Raw genomic sequence first — 24,148 nt, 5'->3', positions numbered from 1 at the left:
GGAGTGGCAAAAGAAGTCACGAGAAAATAACTTAGTGCAATATATGATGCAAGGTTTGGTTATTTGAGGTAGAGACGAATGAAGAGAGTTTAGAGGTAGCAGATGGAAGAGCTATTCTAAATCGAGGTCCAATGTTTGGAATCGTCAATTTTATCATTGTAATGAAGTAGGTCATTACAGGAGAGATCGTCCGAAGTACAAGGGTGAAGGAGTTAGGGTGAAGTTTACATGTGATTATAATACTTTTACCACTACAGATAATAGTTTTATTGATATTGATGTTATATTAATAGTCACGGCGAGTTCATCAGGTGATGATTGGGGTGTTTGATTTCAAATGTTTTTATCATGGGACTTCTCATAGACACTGGTTTACTACCCATCAGTGCGCAAAGAGTAGGTGCTTATGGAAACCATGCTGCTTATGAAGTAGTAGGGATTGGAACAATCGAATTAAGAGACACGGCAGAGTGGTGAGAACACTGACTAAAGTAAGGCATGTACCTAGAGTTGAAATATAATCTTATCTCATTGAGTGCTCTCAACAAGTTCGAATACAAGAATCTCCATTGAAGTTGGAATTTTAAAGGTCTCTTGAGGTGTGCTTACTATGATGCAAGGGAAGAAAAACTGCAAGTTGTATGTCCTTTAAGGAATGACAGTTTTTGGCTCATTTACTAGATTCTTTAATGCTTCAAGTCAAGACACAACACGGTTCTAGCATGTAAAACTTGGACACATGAATGAGAGGGAGATGATTTGTTCTAAGTTAGAGGAGTTTATTGGGTGGCCCTTGAATTGAGAAGTTGGACTTCTTTGAGAACGGCGACATGGTTAGTCAACAGAGAGTGCTGCTCCATATGGCAATTCACCGTAACTCAGAGATTGTAGACTATGTGCATTTAGACTTATGGGGACCTTCTCAAGTTTTGTCCAAGGGTGGTGCCAAGTACGCATGGCAAACACATCACAACCGAACGAAATTGCATAACAAATGAATAGAATTATATTGAATAGAGATCACTCTTTAGTATCAAATGCTAGACTAGGCTGAAGTAGTAAATACCGCTTGTTGGTTAGTGAATAGATCATCATTACCAACAATTGATTGAAAAACTCTTGAGGATATGTGGTCAGGATAGTTTGTTTATTAAACTGAGTGGGAATGTTCAATTGCATTGCTAATGCTCATGTGAGTGATGACGCACTAGAGCCAAGACAAGGAAGTGTGCATTTCTAGGTTATGCATGTGGGGTGAAGGGATACATATTATGTTGCACTAAAGAAGATTCACCTAGTTTTATGTATAATAGAGAGGTTACCTTTGATAAATCTGCTTGTTTCAAAAGAGGAGTGAGGGATCAATTCCAAAGAAAGATCTGGACAGCGTTTGAAAACAAGTTGAGCTTCAAGGAGAGGTTAAAGATGTTTAGAGTACGATAGATGTAACAATGTCTGCAAAATCGCTATTCCATACTAGCTAATAATTGTTCCAAGGTCATAGTTGATGGAGCTTCAAGGCGTTCAGTGGAGGTGGATGATATAAAGCGAAATTGTATGCAAATATTGAAATAGATAATTTGGTTGCAGCAAAGACAACTACAGGTTGGGAGATGCATAGAGTGCAGACCGCTGGAGTATTATGAATGGTCTAGAGGAGTTATGTTGGAAAAGTGTCGAGGCAATACGACTAATCTAGGCATGCATGATGATGTTGTGAAGTGGATCCTCCTAATTTTATTGGGGATGACTGATGTTGGGGTATGTTTCAGTGGATGTTGCTAAGGTAACATGGAAATAATTGGGTTTGTGAACCCTAGTCATGCAAAGAACCAATAAAGATGATTGATTAATGAGAAGTTATGCTTCACTTCTATTTGTTATGTTGTGTTTTGGAATACGTCATTAAGAGACATGGTGACTAACAAAGGAGTTGAAGAGGTGGTGTGGTCCAATGACTTGGTTATTGATGTTGGCGTTGGACATTCGGTCGATGTGATGTTCGATAGGGATTAGAGATATCACCGGAGAATTAATTATTGGTGATCGAAATTTCTATGTTAGAATTAACACATCAAAAGAAGATGCAATTGTAAAGAAGTTTCTTATGGTGAAGAATCCTACAGAGCAACTTCATTCCTCTGGACAAGTTCAAACTTTACTTGGGCTTGATAAATGTTTGTGATAGTTAAGCATTAAGAGAGTATAGATGGATAATGACCATTATGACTTGGCTCTAACATCGAGCTAAGGTGGAGATTGTTGAGAATATGTCTCTACTTTGAGCTAGTTTTCTAATTAAAGTAGATTTCCTAAAAAAAAGTTCCTCTTTTGAATACAAAAAATACACGCGCGCACACACATATACACACATATATACATATTCTTCTTTTATATATATTCTACTATGATATCATATACAACAAGACAAACAAGAGGAGTATTAGATTTTCTCTCTGTGAGTTTTTTGAGTGAGTTCTCTATGAGAGACTATAATATTATAATTGTGGGTTCTCTCTAAGCTTAATCTGGATTTGAAAAACACTCGAGTATATGAATGATTATAACTATGTGATTCTCCTAGTGATTAGTGAATTATTTATTATTAACTCTCCCCATGAAGTAGGTTTTGACCCTTGGATCAAATCATGTAAATCTCTCATATCTTTTGATTGTTCTTTGTTTATTTCCTTGGTTATTTCGTGCTAATTTAATTACAAGATCCGGATAGCTTCCACATCATGTTGTAACGATCAAATATGCTTGCACAAGAATGAAACTTGAAAAAGAGAAGGTGCCGACCATACAATTAAAGAAAGATGTATATATTTCTTTAGACCAAATTATATGTTGATATCTGGTGATGGAATCTGCTGAACTTATCATGAATACGACAATTTGGATATGTTTATATTGCTGAGCTTATAAAATTCTTCTTTAAGGCGCACCATCGTTAGCTGCTTGGTTTACCTGATAAGGGTTTGACTTTGCTTATCGAGTATTGAGATTTGCTTGAACGGGCGATGATAAACAATCCCAAAAGCGGTGATAATGCAGACATAAGCTCCACTAATCTTTCATGCCTTGCGTCGAAAAAAAGCTGGTGCATCTTTTTATATTTTCCCTCGAATACATTAGTCTGTACCAGCCGAAAGTGACTGCTTCCTTCCTTTTCTTTATTTTCGCGTGATGCATTTTATTAAAATAACGTGCGTATACATACGTATCGTATACTTATGCGTGTACGCGGTGATGGTCAATTGGTCATTATATTCCAATTAGTGTTCTTGGCGACCGACAGACAGCTAAGGGAGTGAGGCAGTGAATTGTGAAGATGACTGACGTATGTGTTGGAACGTACGTTAACATTTTGTCACTTGATGTAAGTAACCCTTGCTCCTGAAGCAGCATAATAAGTGAAAAAAATGAAAGCTAGATTAAGGGAGCAAGATTAAAAAAGAATTGGTCGATCTTGATCTTGAGGATAAGATCAAAATATTATACATGAAATTCTATAAGGGGGATTAATATACATATAATTAAACAATGTAACAAGCACCTAACAGCCAAAGGTAGCAGGAGCGCTATTGGGTTAGGTGTTGTGGATCAAACACAGTATGAATCAAAAGCAGGCGTTGAAAACATGGTTGATGAACAAGGATCGATTTAAAGTAAAAATATAACCGAATATGCTCCTTATTAATGACGTGATAGATAGAACTAATAATAACACAAAAAATTTACTTTGTGCAAGGTATTTTGGAAAACTTTTGTTTCTGGGTGACACCAAATAGGGATCTCGATATATGTTAGTATACATGCAAATGTCATTTCTGATCTCTTTCATTCTGCTCAGCCCAATCCTCCATGTCTATGGCCCCATACAAACAAATTTCATGAAACGGGGGGAAGAAAAGCAGAACAAGAGCAATTGCCCATTTGCTCACTTCGGCATTTCACTTGAGATCGCGAATTAACAAAATGCAATGCTACTAGCAGCAGTAGTAATCGTTGTGATCGAGTGCAGAAGCTCGCATCAGCTTAGGACGGTTCAGAATCGCCGACATGGCAGTGTATTTGATGCAAGAATGCTTTAGTTCTGATGACCGTGAAGATCTCACGGTCTCAAAGCTGACGCTCATCAGACCTTACCTGAACGTGCAAATCCCAAGTTCGAGTGTACTTCAGCCCGAGATGGTTGCGAAACCTGTGAACCAGGGAGGACTATATGGATCTGACTGAATCGCTGTCGACAGATGTGACCTTCCAGGACTGGACTTCCGCAGTGCCGCTGTCGACAGATGTGACTTTCCAGGTCAGAAACTTCTTCGATATGGATACTGCCTGTGACTGAACTTTCGGTGTTGGCTGTTATAGTCGAGAGCAGAAGTGTCTGCTGTTTGTCGACATTGCAGAGAATGGGATGGTTCTGCTCTACCAGGTTTGAATTCAGGATACCAACTCAAATAGTAACGACTTACAAGTAAATCATATCATTATATGGCAAAGGGAAAACGAAAATGATAATGATTCAAGTGAACAGACAAAGTACAAATGAGCTAAAGCTAATCTGTTATACAATAGGACAAGATTACTCTGTTAATTCTTCAGGGATCATCATACATCGTTGCACTGTCGCCGCTGAGCTTGATAGCTCATTGAGTTAAATTGGTGCTTCCATGGATGCAACTTCGGACAATTCGCTATGTACAATCATTGACGTTTGACGGACCAATCGTTTAGTTCCTCAATCACTCTGAAAATAGTGGGTCTATTATCGGGCAATTCACTGGTGCAACGTAATGCGATCTTCCCAAGAATAGCCGCCTCAGGTTCAGTGAAATTTCCTTTCAGATTGCTATCGATAAAGTTCTCGAAACTGCAACACTCTGCTGCTGACCGCATTGAGCTGGAAAGTAGTCGCTTACCCGAGAGGATCTGGAAGATGATTACTCCAAATGCGAAAACATCACTTTTCTCGGTAAAACGACCTGTTGTAATGTACTCTGGTGCCATATAACCCATGGCAGCACTAGTCTTGAGAGCTGAGTATATGACATCATCGGCGAGAAGCTTTGGAAGCCCGGAATCCATTATGAGTGGGTTGAGCTGCTGATCAATGAGAATCTTCTCAACGGAAATGTTTTGGTGAACAACTGCAGGCTTGCTGCCTTCACCGTTGTGCAAGTATCCAATGCCTGCTCGAATAAAAATTGAATAATAATCAGAGTAGACAGAACTAATCTTAATGGGAACTCTTGTTTTAGCGTCCAGGTTAATTTTTGAGGAAGAGTACACTCACAAGCACAAAACAATGATGTTCGAGCAATATACTATGCAAATGCCAGTAAAACTGGTTCTATGAAAATGAAACTGGCGGAACCTATCTGTATTCAGCATCAAGCTCAAAGGAAGTTCAAACTGTAAAGCACAGGCATTTGGAAAATGAGCACAGGAAACGAATTCAAGAAGAGAGTTCTTTGCCCAGAAATGGCCAACCATTTCATCCCACTGATGTTTCAAGAACTTTTCCTGCTGTAGAATTATAAACCAAGTGCAAATTATAGGCTTCAGAAGAACTTAAGCTACCCATGAAGCTAGAAGGCCAGAAGTAAATGTTCAAAACTTAAAGTGCACTTGATGAACTGCATGAATGCACTTGATAATTGGTACTTCTCAAATTTAAAGGCTTAGAAGCACTAAGCTAGAGAAAAAAGTTCCAACAACTAATTCAGAGAGTAAGGGAAAACCAGAAATATCTCTTTTAAGATCTGAAAGAAAGTAAGACTTACCCTCAGCAATTCCTTTGATGATAGAAACCCTTGTGGACCAATCAAGAACCTGGATGCTTCCATCTTCTAAATCAAGATATTGCGATAAGGTACCCTTGGGAGCGAAATCATACGCAAGAAAGCATTCACCCCTGCCCTTGGAGCAACAAACACCTCTCAATCTAATGAGGTTTTCATGTCTTAGCGAAGTTACCAAATTCAGTCCATTCACAAAGTCGACTTCCTCTGATTTGCAGCTCGTCACGTTGATGCTCCTGATAGCCACAAGAGTCCCATCCCTTAGTATGCCTTTGTAGACCGATGAAAAAGTGCTTCTTCCCAACAAATTAACCTCCGAAAAGTATTGGGTCGCTGACTCAACTTCTTCCAACGTGTACCTAGGCGCCTGCAGGGATAATCCATTTCCACAGCGGCCATCATCCAGAGGATCCCATCCACTAGAATACTCGAGGCAGACAAGGGGAGATGCACTTCTGCTGTATAAGTCTTTTGACTGGTCGGTACTAAGCCTACCATCAGAAGCATCAGCTGTACTACCAATCTTTTGTTTCCCTCTACGATATCGATAGAATGTTATTAGTCCTGCGCCAACCAATGTGACGGTGACAGAGACAATCCCAGCAACAAGAGCTGCTTGTGGGAGTTTCGATGGTTCTGAGCAATGGCTTTGGTTGCAATGTTTCTTCACGTCTGCTGTCTTTGGGATCAAATTCTGACCGAAATTGTTGCAATTTCTAAGAGAATGAAATCCGGATCCGCATAGACCTGGGTTATTCTGATAGTTAAATCTCTCCCCCAAATTCTTCAGAGCTTCAACATACATGAACAAACTTCAGTTAATTCTAGGAAACGAGCTAAATGAGGAAAATTCATCATTAAAGGTCAAAGCAATAGTTTGAAAGAGGAAAAGAAAAAACACTGACTGGGGAACTGAACTCACCAGGAGGGACAAATCCAGAAAGAGAATTGTTTTGTACATCCAGAGTCTGCAGTTGTGGAATCTTAGCTATTTCCACCGGGAACGTACCGCTAAACCGATTAAAGGCCAAGTCGAGACTCTTTAAGCTCTGCAGATTGGCCAAGCCAATTATCTCACCGGAAAAATTGTTATGCTGCAAGGCAAGAACGCTCAGCTTCTTCAATGATTTTATTTGCAGGGGAATAGTACCATTGAGCTGATTACAACATAGCTGTAGCACTGAAAAGGAAAAGAACGAGAAATCAAAGCCAGATTATCAAAAGATTAGATGCCAAAGAAAAGTGTCTCAACCATCTCATCTGCTAAAAGACAAAGCACGCATGTTCAAAACACTTGAAGCAAAAACAAAACTCACCTTCAAGGCTAGCCATGCTTCCAATTTCAGAAGGTATACTCCCAGTTAAATTATTCACGTCGAGGTAGAGATCTGTCAGCTCGGTCAGACTAGAGATTTCTCTTGGAATCTCTCCGGTCAAGGAATTGTAGTGCAGGTACAAGCCCGATAAGCACTTCAGCTGAGCCACTGCGGGAGGGACCTTCCCCGACAGGCGCTTCCCTTGCAGCGAGATGGTCGCCACTTTCTGATGCTCGTTGCACGCCACCCCGTCAAACGAGCCGCCGCAGGGGTCGCCATTGCTGGTCCACGAAGTGAGGACCTTGTTCTCCGGGTCCAAGGAGGCCTTGATCTCCATGAGCGCCTCCAGCTCCGCATTCCCGCACACGAGCGCTCTCGAGCCAAGCGCGAGCAGGACGAAGCCAACCAGGAGCAAACGTGCGAGCCCCATTACACTTCCCGTCCCTCCAAAACACCGCAAAAGGATCCGGTTCTCACTCAAAAGTGTCGGTTTTCAGACCGGAGCAGGGACTGGAAAAGGCCGCGCCTTGCTATCTGGGTTTGTGGAGTAAATGAACTGCGAGTCTGAAACCGCTTTCCCTTGTCTATGTCTTGGGTCTTTTCGTTGGCATCTTCTGGGATCCCACGATGGCGGTGAAGGAGAGCAGACAGCGAGAGAGAGACAGCGAGAGAGAGAGAGAGAGAGAGACAGAGAGAGTGGAGGGTACGTAGAAACTTCAAAAGGAGAAGGACATCTGCATTGAATGGCCGCTTTTTTTTCACCCCTTCTGACACGATTCACACCTGCACTCGGGATTAGATTCCGAGGGAATTTCGGTTTATTACAGCAACGTTGGATATCGATCTCTTGGAATTTAAATTTCTAGGAAAGGGTGATCAGATACGGTGGTCCTAAATTGGCTAACTTTTTGAAGCTAAAGAAAGAGCTCTTTTCGGGAAAAGGAGATGTCGGATTTCTTGCGGTAATCAGCTCATTTTCTCGCAAAGATTGATCTTTTTCCCTTTTCCCTCTTCCCATTAAAATGAAAAAAATATTTTGGCCAAACATGATGAAGAGAAAGTATTAAATACCGTTGGTGAAAATTATTTTTGAGACATGCGTGCTCTTTAATTATTTTATGTTGGAGTTGGCCGCGGTAGAATTTAATATCTTAAAAAAGATATTAACTGGTCTTGGAAATTATTTTTGAAATAATCAAAGAGAAGTCCTATGCAAAGTTCCAAATTACTGCACTGTCGAAAATTCTGCTAATCACACCTTAATATCTCAATTATCGAGTTTGAAAGTAGTAAATGAAGCAGGATTTCTTCGTACTGGGGGCAGGATAGTTTAAAGCAACACTCAATTCATAGTTGGGTAATGTGATTCCTCTTCATGCAGCAAATAAAACTCCTGTAAATGGAAAACTGAGGAAGACGTTGAAACTAATGTAGTTTCTATTTGGTAATGAATACCGTATCAGGCGAAGTGATTGTGTCGTGCCTCTCATGTTAAAGATCAGGGCTTGAATCTCAGTTATGCGACTTAATTTTTTTTACCCCAAGTGATTAACTGAGTGATTAAGTGCTCGATTAGAATTAAAAAAAAAAAAGATCTTGCATTCAACTCATGGAATTACCCACTTGTACTACCTTGGGGACCACATTCGTCGTCCCATGGATAGAGCCTTATTTGACATATATGAAGGGGACCATTTGAGTATATCTGTGAAGATTAGTCGAGTCGAAAGGTTCGGATGCCCGTGTTAAAAGAAAAACCAAATTATCACTTGCTAAATATTTGATTTTCTTGCATCAATGAATATAGATTAAGCTCTTCAACCTGTGGCCCCATGATCTTTTTAAAGAAGGCATTGAGATAAATAGAATTTTGAAATAATTATGGCGCAACCGAAACTAAAGAAATATCATGATAGGATATTCAGTGACGGAGCCATGATTTTGAGCGAGGGGGTAAAAATTTAACAATGATGCAGCTATTTATTTTATTAATTTTCGTTACTGAAGGATATGTCAAATGAAATCGACTCAACACATTAATAAAACATACATTAAAATTTAAAAAAAAATCACTAAAAGTGAATTGAATTTGATTTATTAGCTTCTAAACTTTAAGAGTCCAGTTTCTCGAAGAAGGATTTTGTAGTCCTACGTTGTCCCATAATCAATTAAACGGCAAGTTCCTTGATATAATTTAAAAAAAAAATCTTCCTTTAAGAAATCACAACTAAATAATGAAAAAATTGCAAAAAGAGTTCACAAATTGCTCAAAATAGATTTAAAAAAAAAAAAACATCATCTAGAATTAGTAAGTGTGAAAAATAGTACTGAACATACCTTGATTCGTTTATGAGGGTTGAAGGATTGAGAAGTGTAATTTATAGAAGTGATGAACAAAATCATAAGGCGATCAAAAGGTATGGATAAAAGCTAGTCATTCGGAATTCGTGAATCTTACTTTCTAAAGTTTCCTCTTTTTGAAAGACATTTAAATAAGTTACTTTAATAGCATCTAATGCAAAAATTTACTTTTGATCATAACTTTTCTTTTATAAAAAGATAAGACCCTTACAAAAAAAGAAAAAGAAAAAAAGGATTAAAATTGATAAGACACTCCTTTTTATGCAAAAGGTGATTAGACCCTTTTATTTTTGGGGGGAAGAAAGTAATAATAAGGCTTAATTCCTGATCTGTATCAATAGGCCATAACCCACCCTCCAAATATCCCGTGTCTCTATAGTTGCTTTTGTCAAGTAGAACTTCATAAGATTTCTGTGGATATTTCAAAATAAACTATTGAAATGAATGGGTGGTAACATATTTGAATTATTCAGCATGATCGACCAGAATGGTCGATAGGTGGACATGGGAAATTGGCCCTTCTAAGAAATTTGACCATATTGTTTGACTCAAAACCAACTCCAAGACTTTCTGTGAATTTATTTATGGATGAGCTCAAGTAGCCAAGTTAAACCAAAAGACCCTCAATCCGGTTTGTCTACTCATTCTATCAATTTGCTTTCAAGAGATAAGCCTTGAAGAGCTTAATTACCCTTGAAGAGCTTAATTAAGTGTTCTCCTTCCACCTATAAATACCTACCTAACATCAATCAATTGAATCCAATCGAGCATTATTTCATTATTTATGAGGGTTTTCATATCACTTTCGGCGCAATGGTATGAAAGATAAAGGACCGAGGCGGGGTTACACTTTCAAATTAGGTGTGAAACTCTCCACAGTCGCCTCCATCCCTTTTTAAAAGTATTTCTGCGCCAACGGTTCACAGAGGGGAAACTACTTTTCTATTATTACTGGTTATATCCATCCTGCAATCTTGACTCTTCGACAAGATCCTTAACGCTCGCCCTTCTTTTATCTTTCTCTGGTGGAGAAATCAGAGGATTGATTGGTGGGAAGACCTAACTTTGGCGGTCTCGACGGGGAGTTGTGTGGCAACCCCACATGGCAAGTTTTGACTATAGTCCATTTTATATGTACCAATTATGGGGAGATTTTTCGAGAACTTTTGCTGACCTAAAATTTGAAATTCAAGACACCGTTCGATATAGAAATGAACGGGGATAATATTGGGAATGCCGAATCTAAACATGCACCACGGAAAAGTAAAGTTGTAGCAATGGATGAAAATCTCACTGTAAATTCGTTATTAAAGACGGATTCGATGATCGACCAACAATTTTGGATATGCTCTTTAAGCATATTACTCTCGACTTTATTCTAGTAATTCATCTTCCGATTTAGAGTTTGTTTTGTTTTGAATTTGTCTAAAATTTATCTTGATGTGTAATTAGATCGTGTTTCTCTCTTATATATTCGTAAAATGAATACAATATTTCTTGGACAACAACAAAGAAAGCCTAAATGAAGTCCAAACATTAGTCTTTTCTAGAAAACGAAGTACGTGAGCTGTGAATTTTTTTGCTTCTCATGGACAGCGCAGCCTCCGCTCCCCGGTCAAGAAGCTAGACCAGGTCATGAACGTTAGCCGTGCACGCGAGGGAATACAGTACAATGGAAAACCACATAAATGCTTCATCAGCCATCTTCCGTATTGAAGGTGGATTAGGGTTTGGGGAATGCCTAACTCAACTGGTCCCCCAAGAGACCACCCCCGATTCCGATTCCGCTTCCGACACAGAACGGACCAGTAACACGACGACTTCGAATGCTCTCCCGAACAAGCTAGACGCATCCCTCCGTCGCACATGTTCTTCCTCGGACAACAAGACAAAACTGTCCGAAAGCTGACTTCACGTACGCGACCTTTGACGCGACGGCGCCCTTGCGTTGATCGTCCAGTTTCCTAACTCGCGAACGTGGACAACCTTGACGGTTCTTTAGCAGCCTTGGATTCTCTTTCTGTTAACTATTGCATTTAGAGAAAAATACTAATATGATAATCATATAGTATTGAAGGAAGAGGAAACATCAGTCTTTTTATGCCAATTGAAAAGTGGGGTTGGTGGTACTCCTTCTTGGGTGGCTCCAACTATCATACTGCTACGACACAGCTTTCTGCCCATGTAATGTTTGTGTTTTGACAATGGCCCGAGGACGAAATTCAAATTGAGCAGCCTCATTTTTTTAAGCTTGTCGAATGATAATAATTGAACGGGGAATTCAGAAACAGGTAAATCACCTCATTTAAGAATGCATTATATCTGAAACATGGTAGCAAACATTAAAATCGTCTTTCATCGTTTTCTGTTCATTCTGTTGTGTTCTATATTATATTTGCTCCTTCGAGATTCCACGCAGAAGTTCCATACACTGTGCATAATGGTGGCCCAAGCGACTGATTAATCTAGGAAATGAAAGAAAACCACAAACTAGTGGGGGCATTCCTCCCTTCTTGTCAATCTTGTCCCCAAGCTTTAAGATAGAGAATCCCAAATGTCTAGTCATGTAATTATTTGGTAGATGGAAGTTTTGATGTTTTTCTTCAAACCAAGATTTGATTAATGCTGAACACGCCGGTGTCACTAAATTTGCGAAACTATTAGGTTTTTACATAGAATTAATCTTATTAATTGTTGCTTTGTGAACTATACGAAGTTCCATACTAATCTCTATCATTTGAATTGAATAAATTATTTTGTTGGGTAGGTTTTTCTTGCATAATGATTTCCACCAAGAAAGTGGACCTTAGAAGTTGGATTCCTCCATCGAATAAGGCACAAGGGAAAAGTAGTAGGTTTGCCAACTTTCAAATTTTGGAGCACACATAGCATTTGGGGTGGTCCCCTGGACCCTATTTACGTGGCCATCCTTTTCAATGCACACGAAGAAAAAGGGGCTGTGGTTGCAAAACTAACCATCCTCTACTCCCCTAGAAACGTAGGATATAGTGTATTTATTCATCTATTCTTATCAAAGTACAAGGAATAGCAAATAATGTCAAGGAAAAGAGGTGGAAAATTGTCATCACCATGACAAGAAATGACGTAATTTGATTTTGATTGAGACATTACGGGGGTTGATGTGATGCGTAATCTCTCCACCATTCTCGTCATGATTGAGATGGAAAAAAGAAAAGGGGAAGGAGGGAAGTCATGCGGGTGCTTTTCAAAGGCGAAAAGGAGTTGAGATGGAAAAGTTGGCACTTGCCACTATCGTCAATTCGAAATGCATTAAATTCATATGAAGAGAGCGTGGGAGACCGACCTCAAATAGTAGAGAGAAGTTCAGGGGATGAGACAGACAAAATATGAACGCGTATCACTTTTTCTAAATAAAGAGAAAAAGCTACTTTAATTAGCTCCATAAACTTTGCCATATAAATGCATCGAACTAGTTAATCCATTGAATATGCGACATTTCGCTTACGAGAAGTGTGTCCGGATTAACACTAGTCAAAAAGTGAGGAGAAAAGTCAGATTTGGAGATCTATAAATTGGTTTTAACTTTCACATGATCGTGCTGGCTTGAGCAAAGTAAAAAAGGGGGAAATCAAAATCTTTCCTTTAAAAGTCTTCACTTTACCTTAGGGTTTACTTCAATGTCGTGATGATCTTTCTTATACCATTTTCCCGGTGCTTTATTCAAATTGCTCTTTGCTTTTTCAAGGTGGCCCATTTGCTCCATCAAAGGTTTTATTTTCTAGGCTTTGACGTCTTGCTCGGATCACCTCAGATCCAATTCGACTGTTGATACCTTTTATGTCCTTGTAATTGTGATTCAGCATGAGCTATTACTTGTATCCGCATCTATATGATTGAGTCTAAAATGATTTTTGTCTCATTTCTATATTTTCCGTTTAGCCCTCATGTCCATATTACTTTGTAATCCGTGGAAAGTCCTCATTTTAGCCATTTTTAGTTTTTATTTCATAGATGAACACTTCATTGAGTGCTTTGTTTAACAGAAAATCTTGTCTCCTCGGTAATTAACATGCAATTCGTAGATTTGTCATTTTGCTAGTTTAAATATTTAATGAACACTTGTTCAATTTGAATTGGATTGTTTCACTTTGAATTTTTAAATTTGAATATTGTTCTTGTTGTTTTGTTTTTAGTTTGTCTTTATTCATTAGGGTAGATTCCTCAATCGCAAGTGTCAGAAAAATGAAGAAACAACATGCCACTTGCCTTCGCTTGTAAAGCTTAGTATAGGTGACTAATTCCCCTCAGCTTATCTCAATCTCAATCTTGCGAATTGCACTGTTCTAAGGTGGCAAATTTCCCTTAACTTCTCTTAATCTTCAAATCACTTTATTTTATATATGGGATCTCTAATAAGAGTTACAGTATAATTAATTTCTCTTTACACTAAGCGAGCTCGTTTGATGTAGTTGTGACTAATCGTTCTCTTGTTGTACTCTAGGGGTGCATGTTTTTATATTTCACGTTTCAAAACTGTAGCGCCTTAAAATTGAGTTAATTTCTCAAAAACTATAGTAAGTTACTGCCTTTTTTTAAGATGGTACAATTATAAAATCCCGGGAAACATCGTTTTCTTTTTTTAGTAATTGAAACTGTTGGAGACAAGTTATATAAAACAATCTTTTACACAATTAATGTCATCGTTAGTCACTAGTGTGAAAGCACTAGGTCCCGAAGAAGTCGTTATAGGAAAACCAAAATAGAGATGCACTTTGACTGTCCATTTCGAAACTTTTGTTTTCAGTTTCCATTGTATTTTTTCAACAATCTAAAAATTTATGATGGTTTAGTTGAAAAAGAGAGGGAGTTAGACCAAAATGTCTTTCGCAATGATTTCTTGTTTTGTGGAAAAAAAGTCTATCTTAGTTAGGTACGTTAGGACTCATGAAAACTCAGAAATCTAATTTGACCCGACATGAAATTTGGGGTTTTAGCGAATAAGTTGTTACTCAACATGAGCATCACTTATAAATTCTATTAAAAATGAAAAATGGAAGTAAAGTTAATTTTGGAAAACCTATTAGCAAAAAAAACCATCAATAAAATGATTTTATTGGATTATTTTTCCATGTCAAGAACACTTAAAAATAAGGGAAAATGACACAAATGCTCGATGAACTTTAACTCAATATGCAATATCATTTCTGATTTTTTAATTTATTTGATGTGGTCTTTGAACTTTTGTTCAATGTGTATTGTTATTCTTGGAACTTATATTTATTCAATATGATCTCTAAACATTTAGTACGTGTTTAATTTAATCTGCACTATATAAAAATGCTTTATATTATCTTAGAACTTGAATTAATAAAAGACAATATTAGATATTTTAACGTAATTGAGGGAATATATTGAACATGTACCAAAAGATCAAGAATCGCATTGAACAAATTAAAAATTTAGGGACATTATTGCACAGTGGACTAAATTACGTGATGACATTAAACAAATCGCAAGTTTGAGGATCAGATTGTATAATAAGTCAATTTATGGATTATTTGTGTAATTATCCGTAGAACGAAAGACGAGATTTTTAGGATGGATTCTCGTTATTGTAGACCCTTGTTGGGCCCAGTCACGAGTAAGCCTGCCAAGAACCTCGTCGGATGGACTTTGAAATGGCCTGGACTCTCGATCGCCATGAAAACAGCTTCATCTCTCGCTCTCTCTCACGCCCAGAGACGCATATGTACGCACACATAAGATAGCTGTGGGTCGTGATAATGCAGCGGAAGGCTTGTTTGAAGAGAACCCAGAAAGTAAACCTCGAACGAGCGTTCTGTTGTCCGGCAAGAAAGACAGCCAGATAGCTATACGCTCGTTTGGTCATATGTTTTTCAAGATTGCATAACGCCTGTTTGATGAAATGCTTCAGTGGAACATAGGAGCTGGCAATGTGGTTTTTACAGTTGATGGGAGGATAGTGCGTGGGAGATGATTGTGCGGAAGTGGTGTATTCATGGTTCACGAAAAACTAAGCTTTACCCATCAATCGAATTGGGATCCGTTTCTAGATCCCCGACCTTGAACCAGACAACGTCCTAGTCTCTGCTTCGGGAATCGTGAAGGTACGAATCCATATGTAAACAGGGTTGTGTGCGATTAAGCTTCAGATATTCGGTTTTGTCCACATTGGAGATTTTGATTTCTGAAGCATAAGTTGGTGGCTTTTAGCTTGTTATTTGTCATGGTTGTTCATATGAAGATTCGAGGCATTTGCTGTTTTGCTAATTTCGGAAAACTCGACGCTCTCAAGTGCACGTACACTGCCTTTGCTAGATATTGTCACTCTGAACCGCTTGGTGTCACTTCTACTTATTTGGAGCCATTACCTTCATCAAGTAACAAGAATAGTGTGGCCATCTTTTGGGATTTAGACAACAAGCCTCCTAATTCGTTCCCTCCATTCGATGCTGCTATCAAGCTAAAAGCGTCAGCTTCTTCATTCGGTGTGGTCCAGTACATGGTGGCTTATGCTAATCGTCACGCATTCAGCTACGTCCCTCCAGATGTTAGGGAGCAAAGGAAAGAGAGGAAGGTGTTGAACAAGTTGGAAAATAAGGGTGTGATCAGGCCGATGGAGCCATACTTGTGTCGTGTCTGTGGGAGGAAATTCTATACGAATGAAAAACTCATTAATCATTTCAAGCAAATCCATGAGCGTGAACATACGAAGAGGGTGAGTCAAATAGAGTCCGCGAGGGGGAAGAGGAGGGTGAACTTGGTTGCCAAGTACTCGATGAAAATGGAGAAGTACAAGAATTCCGCGAGGGATGTTTTGACCCCCAAAGTCGGGTATGGTTTAGCAGGTGAGTTGAAACGAGCAGGGTTTTTTGTGAATATGGTCTCAGATAAGCCTCAAGCGGCAGATATTGCATTGAGGAATAATATAGTTGATGTGATGGATAAGAGGAAGGCTGATTGTTTGGTCCTGGTCTCGGATGATTCAGATTTTGTGGATATTTTAAAGGAAGCAAAAATGAGGTGTCTTAGGACAGTTGTTGTGGGAGATATAAACGACGGACCTTTGAAGAGAACAGCAGATGTTGGGTTCTCGTGGAGGGATATTCTGATGGGAAAGGCTAAGAAAGAAGCTGCATCAGTTGTAGGCCGTTGGAATGACCGTGACATTTTGAAGAGGCTGGAGTGGACTTACAACCCAGAGGTGGATAGAAAAATGTCTGATTATTTTGATGAGAGTGAAGGCCAGGATTTTGAAGACAGTGATAGCGGGGTAGATGGTGACTTTATAGAAAAAGATAATACAAGAGCTTGGTGGGATCTGGACTCAGATGATGAAGTTGCTTCTTCTCAGGCATCTCACCAATCTTCATGATCGTTGATGAAGGCAATTGATTTGGCACATATATCTGTAGATGCAGAATCAGTTAAGTCATCGATGTTTGACGCTGCATCCTTCAGGCTGAGCTAATTGGGGATGATGATGCGGCAATGCGATCAAGCTTAAAGGCTTTAAGTTAAGTTGAACTCCTACCTGAGCAGGTACTAATCAGAATGTAGTAGCATTACTTGACATACGCGATAGCTTTTCCCAAGTATTATTAGTCATGTTCAAAAATAAAACTTTTTTGGGCTAAAAATCTGCGTGTCATCCTTAGTGATGCTTTTGACATGACTCTTGAAATTGGTTTGTTGCGCAACAGCTACTTCTGCAATTTGATCCTACTAATCAATGTTATATTATGTTCAGTTTGTTCTCTGCACTTGAAAGTGGTGAGTGGTGACTATTAATGACTTCTACCTCTAAGCTGATCTCATTTAGGACACTCAGCTGATCCTTTTACTCAAATGACAAATAGTTCTTTGCTCAATTGTTTGAACGCTTTAGAGTTCAGCATTTGGTTGTCATCAAGTCCCTTAAAACCTGATTCTGATAACAGTTGCTCATTGTTCCAGATCCAGTACTATTTTCATGTGGCGGAAAATGAGCAATAAGTTTGGGCTGAACCATCAATGGATTATCCTCTTGCATGATCTGTCATGGGTTACTTCAACGGCCTTAGGATGCTCAAAATTAAGATTCAAGTGTTTTAATTGAATGTGAACTCTGAGAATTTTAAATCTTAAGGCATTTTACATTCTCTCTGCTGAAGCTTTTCTTCGGGGATTTTGAGCTCTGTTTCTATATAGCTCGATACATGAGTTTTTAATATATATATTTCCGATTAAACAGAAGAGGAATATTAAACATTACATTTTACTGGACTTGTGATTGCTTAGGATCTAATTTATCTTGTTGAAATTGGTGTGGATGTGAATATTATGGAATTGAAAGTTAGCTATCCATCTGGAAGACATGGACACATCAGTTTGATGATATTAATTGAGATTGTCTATCCCATATTTCTGCATCTAATTGGTGAAGGGATGGGCACGACACCATAGAATTGCGATCCAGTTTTATGAGGGAGCGGTCTGATCAGGATCAGACCAGATGCTTCACAGTAAAAGACCAAAACCAAAATTCAATTAGAATTAGGCTTCCCGGTAGATGATGTTAATTTCAGGATCCATTTGATACTTTGACTTAACAGAGGAGGACCCTCCCATGCTGAGTAACAAACAAGACTAAAACTAAAATCTCACGGCTTATAAGCCGCCCCGTTGTAACTGTTATGGAGTTAATCGAACCAAAGGGTTTGCATTGGATCATGTAACGATTGCTTTATATAGGATCAGATGAAGGGAAGTTATAGTCTGACAGGATCAGAGGCTTGCAGGGACTCGACTTAAAAAGCTCAAATCTTCCAGTTCAGCATCACTATGCAGATTGTCATCAGGCTTCTTCCACGTGGCGGTTAGCAAGTGAAATGCTCCACGACCGAATGCTTAATACGAGAATCTTTTCTTTTTTTTTGGTCGGATTAATACGAGAATCTGAATTTGTCATAAAGTGCTACTTTTCCGTCAAAAAATAGCTGTAATACGATGCTTCTGGTAAAGCAGATTCTTTGTAATACCCTGGCGTTTTGCCAATATTTTAACAATGGTGCAGGCATCTGTGTAAAAAGTATACTCATGTTCCCTGAAAACGGTTCTGGCATTTGAGTACCAAGCATGCTCAAGTTCCCTCAGACTAGACATTCTCGAGTATAGACTGTCTGTCTAAATGGATGCAGCTATCTGGAATAAAATGTACTTGCTCGATCGTTGGTTTCATATTTCTTCAATTCGATTATCTGTTTAAGAACCGCCTCGGATTTATGAACAAGGTTTTATAGTATTGGAGGAGAGTGATCTGTCATCTATGTAATCATCTTGCGCCTACTACTTCAGAGGACCATGCTTCGACTTAAAGGCCACCACAGTGTTTAAAGCAACTTCATCAATGTCACCTGTTATCAATTCTCATCATCGAGGAAAAAAATAAAGGCCTCCTTTATGCTCCTCTGACTTAACATTTCAATCACCAGTTCGAGCCTAATCACCCTTAAAAAGACTAACTAATTACGTGGTATCCACAAAAAAATCTCATGGACTCATCAATATATTGAAATCAGCAACATAAACTAAGCAACTACATTATACTCGCGCAAAACAGCCACATTCTTGTCCCACTCCGGAGCATAACCCTGAAAACGGATTTTCGTTTTGTATACCTAGCAGAACATCAATACAATCAAAGTAGACCTTAGGATGGATATATAATCATACCAATTGCAACTATAATGTCCATGTAACCCTACAAAATTGAGGGGAATCGTAAACATTTATGAAATATTTGCAAATTGTTAACAATGCGCATTGGACGGGGCATTGATTGTTAACAAACTGCAAAATCTAAATAAAAGCTTCTGAACTTGATCAGATTCACTGCTGCACAACGAACCTTTAAGAGTCATGCCCATCGAATGACAACAATTTCCTGAGATTCTCTAAACAATAAAATCAATTAATGGTGACAAAAGGTGATTGACAATGCTCAAGTGGGCACAGGAAAACACGAGCAAAGACAAACGCATAACAATGTCAACTCCAGCTGGAAGAACTAAAACTACTTTAGACAGAAGTAAGTGATCTTGTGGAATGAGACAAAGATGTAATAGAGGCAACCTCATCAAACACTTCAGGAACAAGACAAACGAAAAACTCATTGCAGCAAATTGAAATCTTATTCCCATCCATCAGAAAAGAAAAAGTTCCAACAATCAACATATGATTGTAATCTCTACAGTCATGGACTGTACAATATTTCAGATCTAAAATAATCATAGAGTGCAGAAAGGAACCTATATTTGGGAAAAATTGGTGCGATGCTCCCAATTACCATAGCACATACAGTTCAGAATGCCCTGCAAAAGAATGCTTCATCCTGCTGAATTCTGGACGGTACAGGACTCAGTTCCTTTTCTATGATGATACCAATCGAATGAGCGTAGATAGAATCGAATTTAAGGATCACAGGGACACCAAGTCAATGTCGAGATCAATTATCATTTTTGTAAACTAGCACTGGCATATAGAATTTCACCAGGAACTCCTTTTCGACCCTTTATTGTAACTAATGTACCACTTCACAAATTTCTTCAACCCTGTCTCCAAGTCAGTGGTTGGCTTATATCCAAGCTCGCGCTGAGCCAAACTTATGTTTGCATGTGTAAATTTCACATCGCCGTTCCTCGGCAAAGGCAAGAACTTCTTCCTAGCCTTAACCTTCAAAAGCTTTTCCAATATGTTCACAAGCTTTGTCACGGGCACCGGGGATGTATTCCCCAAATTGAAAATTCGGAACTGCGCAGACCCCTTCTTCTTCCCACCGCTCCCGGTACTTTTCTTGGCAGTATCCAAGGCAGACACACAGCCCTTCACAATATCATCAATGAAGGTAAAATCCCTAGCAACAGAGATATGATCAGGCCCTTCGTATATTGTAATCTCCTTCCCTTTCAAGATATCCTCGGTGAAAAAGAAGTACGCCATGTCCGGCCTACCCCACGGTCCATACACCGTGAAAAACCGCAATCCAGTGATAGATAACCCATAAATATGATTATAAGTGTGTGCGATTTCCTCACCAGCCTTCTTCGTGGCAGCATACAGACTCGCAGGCTGATCCGTCCGGTCCTTCTCTGAAAAGGGCACCTTGGAATTGAGCCCGTAGACCGAACTGGAAGAAGCCCACACGATCGCTGGCTGCGGATTCGCGGATTTGCACACCTCCAGAAGGTTCACAAACCCGGCGATGTTGCTATGGACATAAGATGCCGGGTTCTGCATCGCATAGCGCACCCCGGCCTGCGCCGCGAGATGCATTACATGAGTGAACGGCACCACATCGAACAGCTTATTCAGGAGATCCTTATCATTGATATCTCCTTCGACGACGAAAACCCCCGCTTGATCCAGCATCTCTTGCCGGGCCCTCTTGAGCCTGGTGTCGTAGTACGCATTGAAATTGTCGAGCCCGATCACGCCGTCGCCGCGGCGCTTGAGGGCGAGCGAGACGTGGGTGCCGACGAACCCGGCCGCCCCGGTGACCAGGACCGTGAAGCTGGACCGCGATCGGACCCGGGCCGACGTCCGGATCCGCTTCTCCCAGCGCGACCCGCCCCAGGAGCCGAGGGACCGCCGCGGCGGCGGGGACGCGGCGGGCGGGGAGAGGAAGAAGAAGAAGACGAGGAGGCCGAGGAAGAGGGCCAGCCAGAGGGTGAGCTTGGACACGGAGGAGTGCAGCCGCAGGCGGTGGATGTAGGTCAACGACTTGTCGGGCTTGAACTTCCCCGGCGAGGATGGTACATTGTCCAGGTGGGAGAGCGAGATCGTCTTCAGCTGTGACATCGACGGAACGACGATTGCCCCCGGAAAATCACGATCAGCTCCGCCCGGGGGAGATCTAGGGTTAGGGTTTGGTGGGTACCAGACCGATCTTGATCTTGATCTTGATCTTGACGGCGACGGAACCCTACAGATTGCGAAAAAGCTCGGAATTTTCCGGCCGCTCCGGCGATTCCTGGCAAATGGGTGTGGAGGGGAAGGTCTCTTATCCACACCTGGATCGTTGGTTGGAAGAATTCCTAGGGTTTATATGGTGGGTCTGCGATCAAGATCAGGGGGAAGTTGATGAGGAAGAGGAAAGTCTGACCCAAAAAAAAAACAAATCTTGGAGAGAGAGTACCAAGAAACAAACGAGGGAGAAAGAGACTATAAAAAACACCCCAACAAGCAATAGTACAGTAGAGAGAGAGAGAGAGAGAGGAGAGAGAGAGAGAGAGAGAGGGAGATTTTGAGCAATTTCTGCAGGCCTCTTTGGAAATTTCTGATTTGGTGTTTGACACCGAAGAAGTAGATTTCGGGCTGATCTCGTTTTAAATGAGTTCCCTTTCCAAGATCCCAATTCTATTTTGTGCCAGCTTTTAAAAAAGATAAAATAAAGTAACCCAATCCAGAATCTAGGAACAAAAAAATTATATTATCAAGATTTATTTATTTATTTATTTATTGTTATATGAAATGGTTTTCGTAACTCATTGATGGGCACTTGCTAACGACACTCATTTTTGTACACTTTTTTCCTGATTATAAAGATATGGATGGTCGCCACGATTTTATTTATTTTAGTTTCATCTGTCCATTGTTGCTACTCTAGTTAGATAGACATCAGAATTTAAATGATCCGGTGCATTCAATTGGGAGCATTGGAGTTTGTTGAATATTTGGTCAAATAATAAATAAACAATCTGATAAATAAATAAATAAATAATCCAATTCAGGCTTTAAATGATCCTATATATTCCTATTCTTTTTAGTCGCATCCAACTAGCTACAGCTCATGCTTAGTAATTACAATTTCCCTTGTTGTGAACTTTCTTGCACGTGGAACATCATCCTCTACAAATTGCCAAGCTTGACCCTGTACTGGAAATTCACCCTTTGCTAATTAAGGGCTACAAAATTCAATGTGGCCCCACAAATAAGGAAAGGTGAAAATTATGATTTCTGTACGTATGACTTTCCAGTATTTAACAAGACTCAATGAAATGAAAAATCGATGCATTTTTAGGTATGAGATTTTGTACATTTTGTCATGACACATCATATGATGTATTGATGCCATTTTTTACATGTGGCACTATTTATTGATAATTTTTATATATGTACCGAGAGTAACATCACGTAATGTAATTGTGGACTCCATATCAATAAATTAAGACATTTTTGATTCAATGTGCACCACATAAGCAAATGAAGTGATGAAGAACCAAGTCTTTCAAGAGACGGAAACAAGAAAAGGTGTGAAAAACTTGTGATGATGGCAAGAGGTGTGAAAAGAGAGGCTTGTGACGAAGGCAAAGAATATTTAAGCCACGTTCACGTTGACTTTCAATTAGCATTCACCGAACCAAGCCACACCAAATACCATTTACCCAAAAATCATCATGAGAATTAGAGCTGAAGAAACGTGTGCATCCTATATGGCTTTATATAGCATGTTCTTGGGTTCCATTCCCAATGAGTGCATTCAAAAGATGTTTCCTTACTTTACCCTTCATCAATAGTGCATCACTTCCAATTGCGACTTTTGGTATATCCAGCGGCATGAGCACATTAATCCACTCTTAGATCAACTTTCAAGGCTCGTGAACTAAATAAGTTCAGGTTTTTGGCCTTTGCGTGCGACCTCAACCTTAAGATGTTTTGCAGGTAATTCATGAAATTTGAATGTACAACCTCGAATTTTCAAATTGGAAATCCTCTGATTCTCTCAATCAATTATGCCGACCTCAAAAGTTAAGATGTGGTATTTTCTTCTCTTCATTCATGCATCGCAAAAGGTTGAGAACAAAACGGTTCAATACAATTATGGATTAATGGCGTGCGGTACTTATGTACTCAACCAAATTCATGGCAAATTAGTGAATACAAGTACAAATCAAAGTGAGATTTAAAGGAGAGTTAAAAGGTTAAATGAATAGGAAGTGTGTGTTTGGCTAGCGAGCACCAAATCAATTATCTCACTCACCCCCAATGACTTTGCAAATTCAGGTTGAATCCATCAAGTTCCCAACATTGATCTCTTCATAGGATTTTACAGCGTTATGGGATCCCATCGATGGTGAAGTTGCTGGCCCAAATGTCATCTTTTGGCCCAATGTGGTTTTGCCTACATAGGTCCAATTTCATCTTTAGGCTCAAGAATTTCCTTGGGCCATATGGGCTAAACTATTGGAGATGACATATAATTAACAGGCCAGTGATTGGGCTCCATACTAGCCAAAAAGACAATGATTGGGCTCTGCACAAATTTCTAAACTTTATTGCACAAAGCTTTGCTTTTGAATGAGTCCATTCACACTATGTTTGGGCCACTTGGAATCTGAAGCTCCTTCATGAGCCTTCTTTCTTGACATCCTCTTTCTCTCAAAAATCCTTATTTTATTTTATTTATTTTTTATTTGGAGAGGATGCAAGATTGATACTTCTCTTTCAGTGTAAGAAATTCCGAGATAAGCAACTTATTGCTCCCTTGTGCTACATTTGGTGATCGATCGATGTAAAAATTAGAATATGGTAAATTTTACTATATTTGGTATTTGATTGTTGTCCAAGATAGGAATAAGGCTAGATAAAGAAGGGATATGACCCAAATTAAGAAAATTC

General features: G+C 39.5%; 3 protein-coding genes across 3 annotated transcripts; 1 reads left to right on the top strand and 2 right to left on the bottom strand.

Annotated features, from left to right (window-relative positions):
• Nucleotides 1-4,465: 4,465 nt before the first annotated feature.
• LOC104443726 (leucine-rich repeat receptor-like serine/threonine-protein kinase At1g17230) lies at nt 4,466-7,946 on the bottom strand. Its single transcript, XM_010057239.3, has 4 exons — nt 7,127-7,946; nt 6,733-6,990; nt 5,793-6,602; nt 4,466-5,198 (listed from the first exon to the last, which is right to left on the bottom strand). Exons 1-4 carry the CDS (start codon nt 7,554-7,556, stop codon nt 4,714-4,716), a joined length of 1,983 nt encoding a protein of 660 aa, XP_010055541.2. The 5' UTR covers nt 7,557-7,946; the 3' UTR covers nt 4,466-4,713.
• Nucleotides 7,947-15,156: 7,210 nt separating this feature from the next.
• On the top strand, nt 15,157-17,755 carry LOC104443725. The gene is made up of 2 exons (XM_010057237.3): nt 15,157-17,032; nt 17,447-17,755. Exon 1 carries the CDS (start codon nt 15,717-15,719, stop codon nt 16,863-16,865), a length of 1,149 nt encoding a protein of 382 aa, XP_010055539.2. The 5' UTR covers nt 15,157-15,716; the 3' UTR covers nt 16,866-17,032; nt 17,447-17,755.
• Nucleotides 17,756-19,590: 1,835 nt separating this feature from the next.
• LOC104443724 (UDP-glucuronate 4-epimerase 3) lies at nt 19,591-21,829 on the bottom strand. Its single transcript, XM_010057235.3, has one exon. It carries the CDS (start codon nt 21,326-21,328, stop codon nt 20,018-20,020), a length of 1,311 nt encoding a protein of 436 aa, XP_010055537.2. The 5' UTR covers nt 21,329-21,829; the 3' UTR covers nt 19,591-20,017.
• Nucleotides 21,830-24,148: the final 2,319 nt, after the last annotated feature.

This window comes from Eucalyptus grandis, chromosome 5, assembly GCF_016545825.1.
Source record: "Eucalyptus grandis isolate ANBG69807.140 chromosome 5, ASM1654582v1, whole genome shotgun sequence".
Taxonomy (NCBI): domain Eukaryota; kingdom Viridiplantae; phylum Streptophyta; class Magnoliopsida; order Myrtales; family Myrtaceae; genus Eucalyptus; species Eucalyptus grandis.
This window is presented reverse-complemented; position numbering and strand designations above follow the sequence as displayed.

What these genes read in the sequence shown, in the direction of transcription:
- LOC104443724 (XM_010057235.3), bottom strand. Translation starts at nt 21,328, where the DNA reads ATGTCACAGCTGAAGACGATCTCGCTCTCCCACCTGGACAATGTACCA.
- LOC104443725 (XM_010057237.3), top strand. Translation starts at nt 15,717, where the DNA reads ATGGTTGTTCATATGAAGATTCGAGGCATTTGCTGTTTTGCTAATTTC.
- LOC104443726 (XM_010057239.3), bottom strand. Translation starts at nt 7,556, where the DNA reads ATGGGGCTCGCACGTTTGCTCCTGGTTGGCTTCGTCCTGCTCGCGCTT. An exon ending in AAGCATGGCTAGCCTTGAAG is followed by an intron (nt 6,991 to 7,126) that starts GTGAGTTTTGTT and finishes TTTCCTTTTCAG; the next exon opens with TGCTACAGCTATGTTGTAAT. An exon ending in TTCTGGATTTGTCCCTCCTG is followed by an intron (nt 6,603 to 6,732) that starts GTGAGTTCAGTT and finishes TGTATGTTGAAG; the next exon opens with CTCTGAAGAATTTGGGGGAG.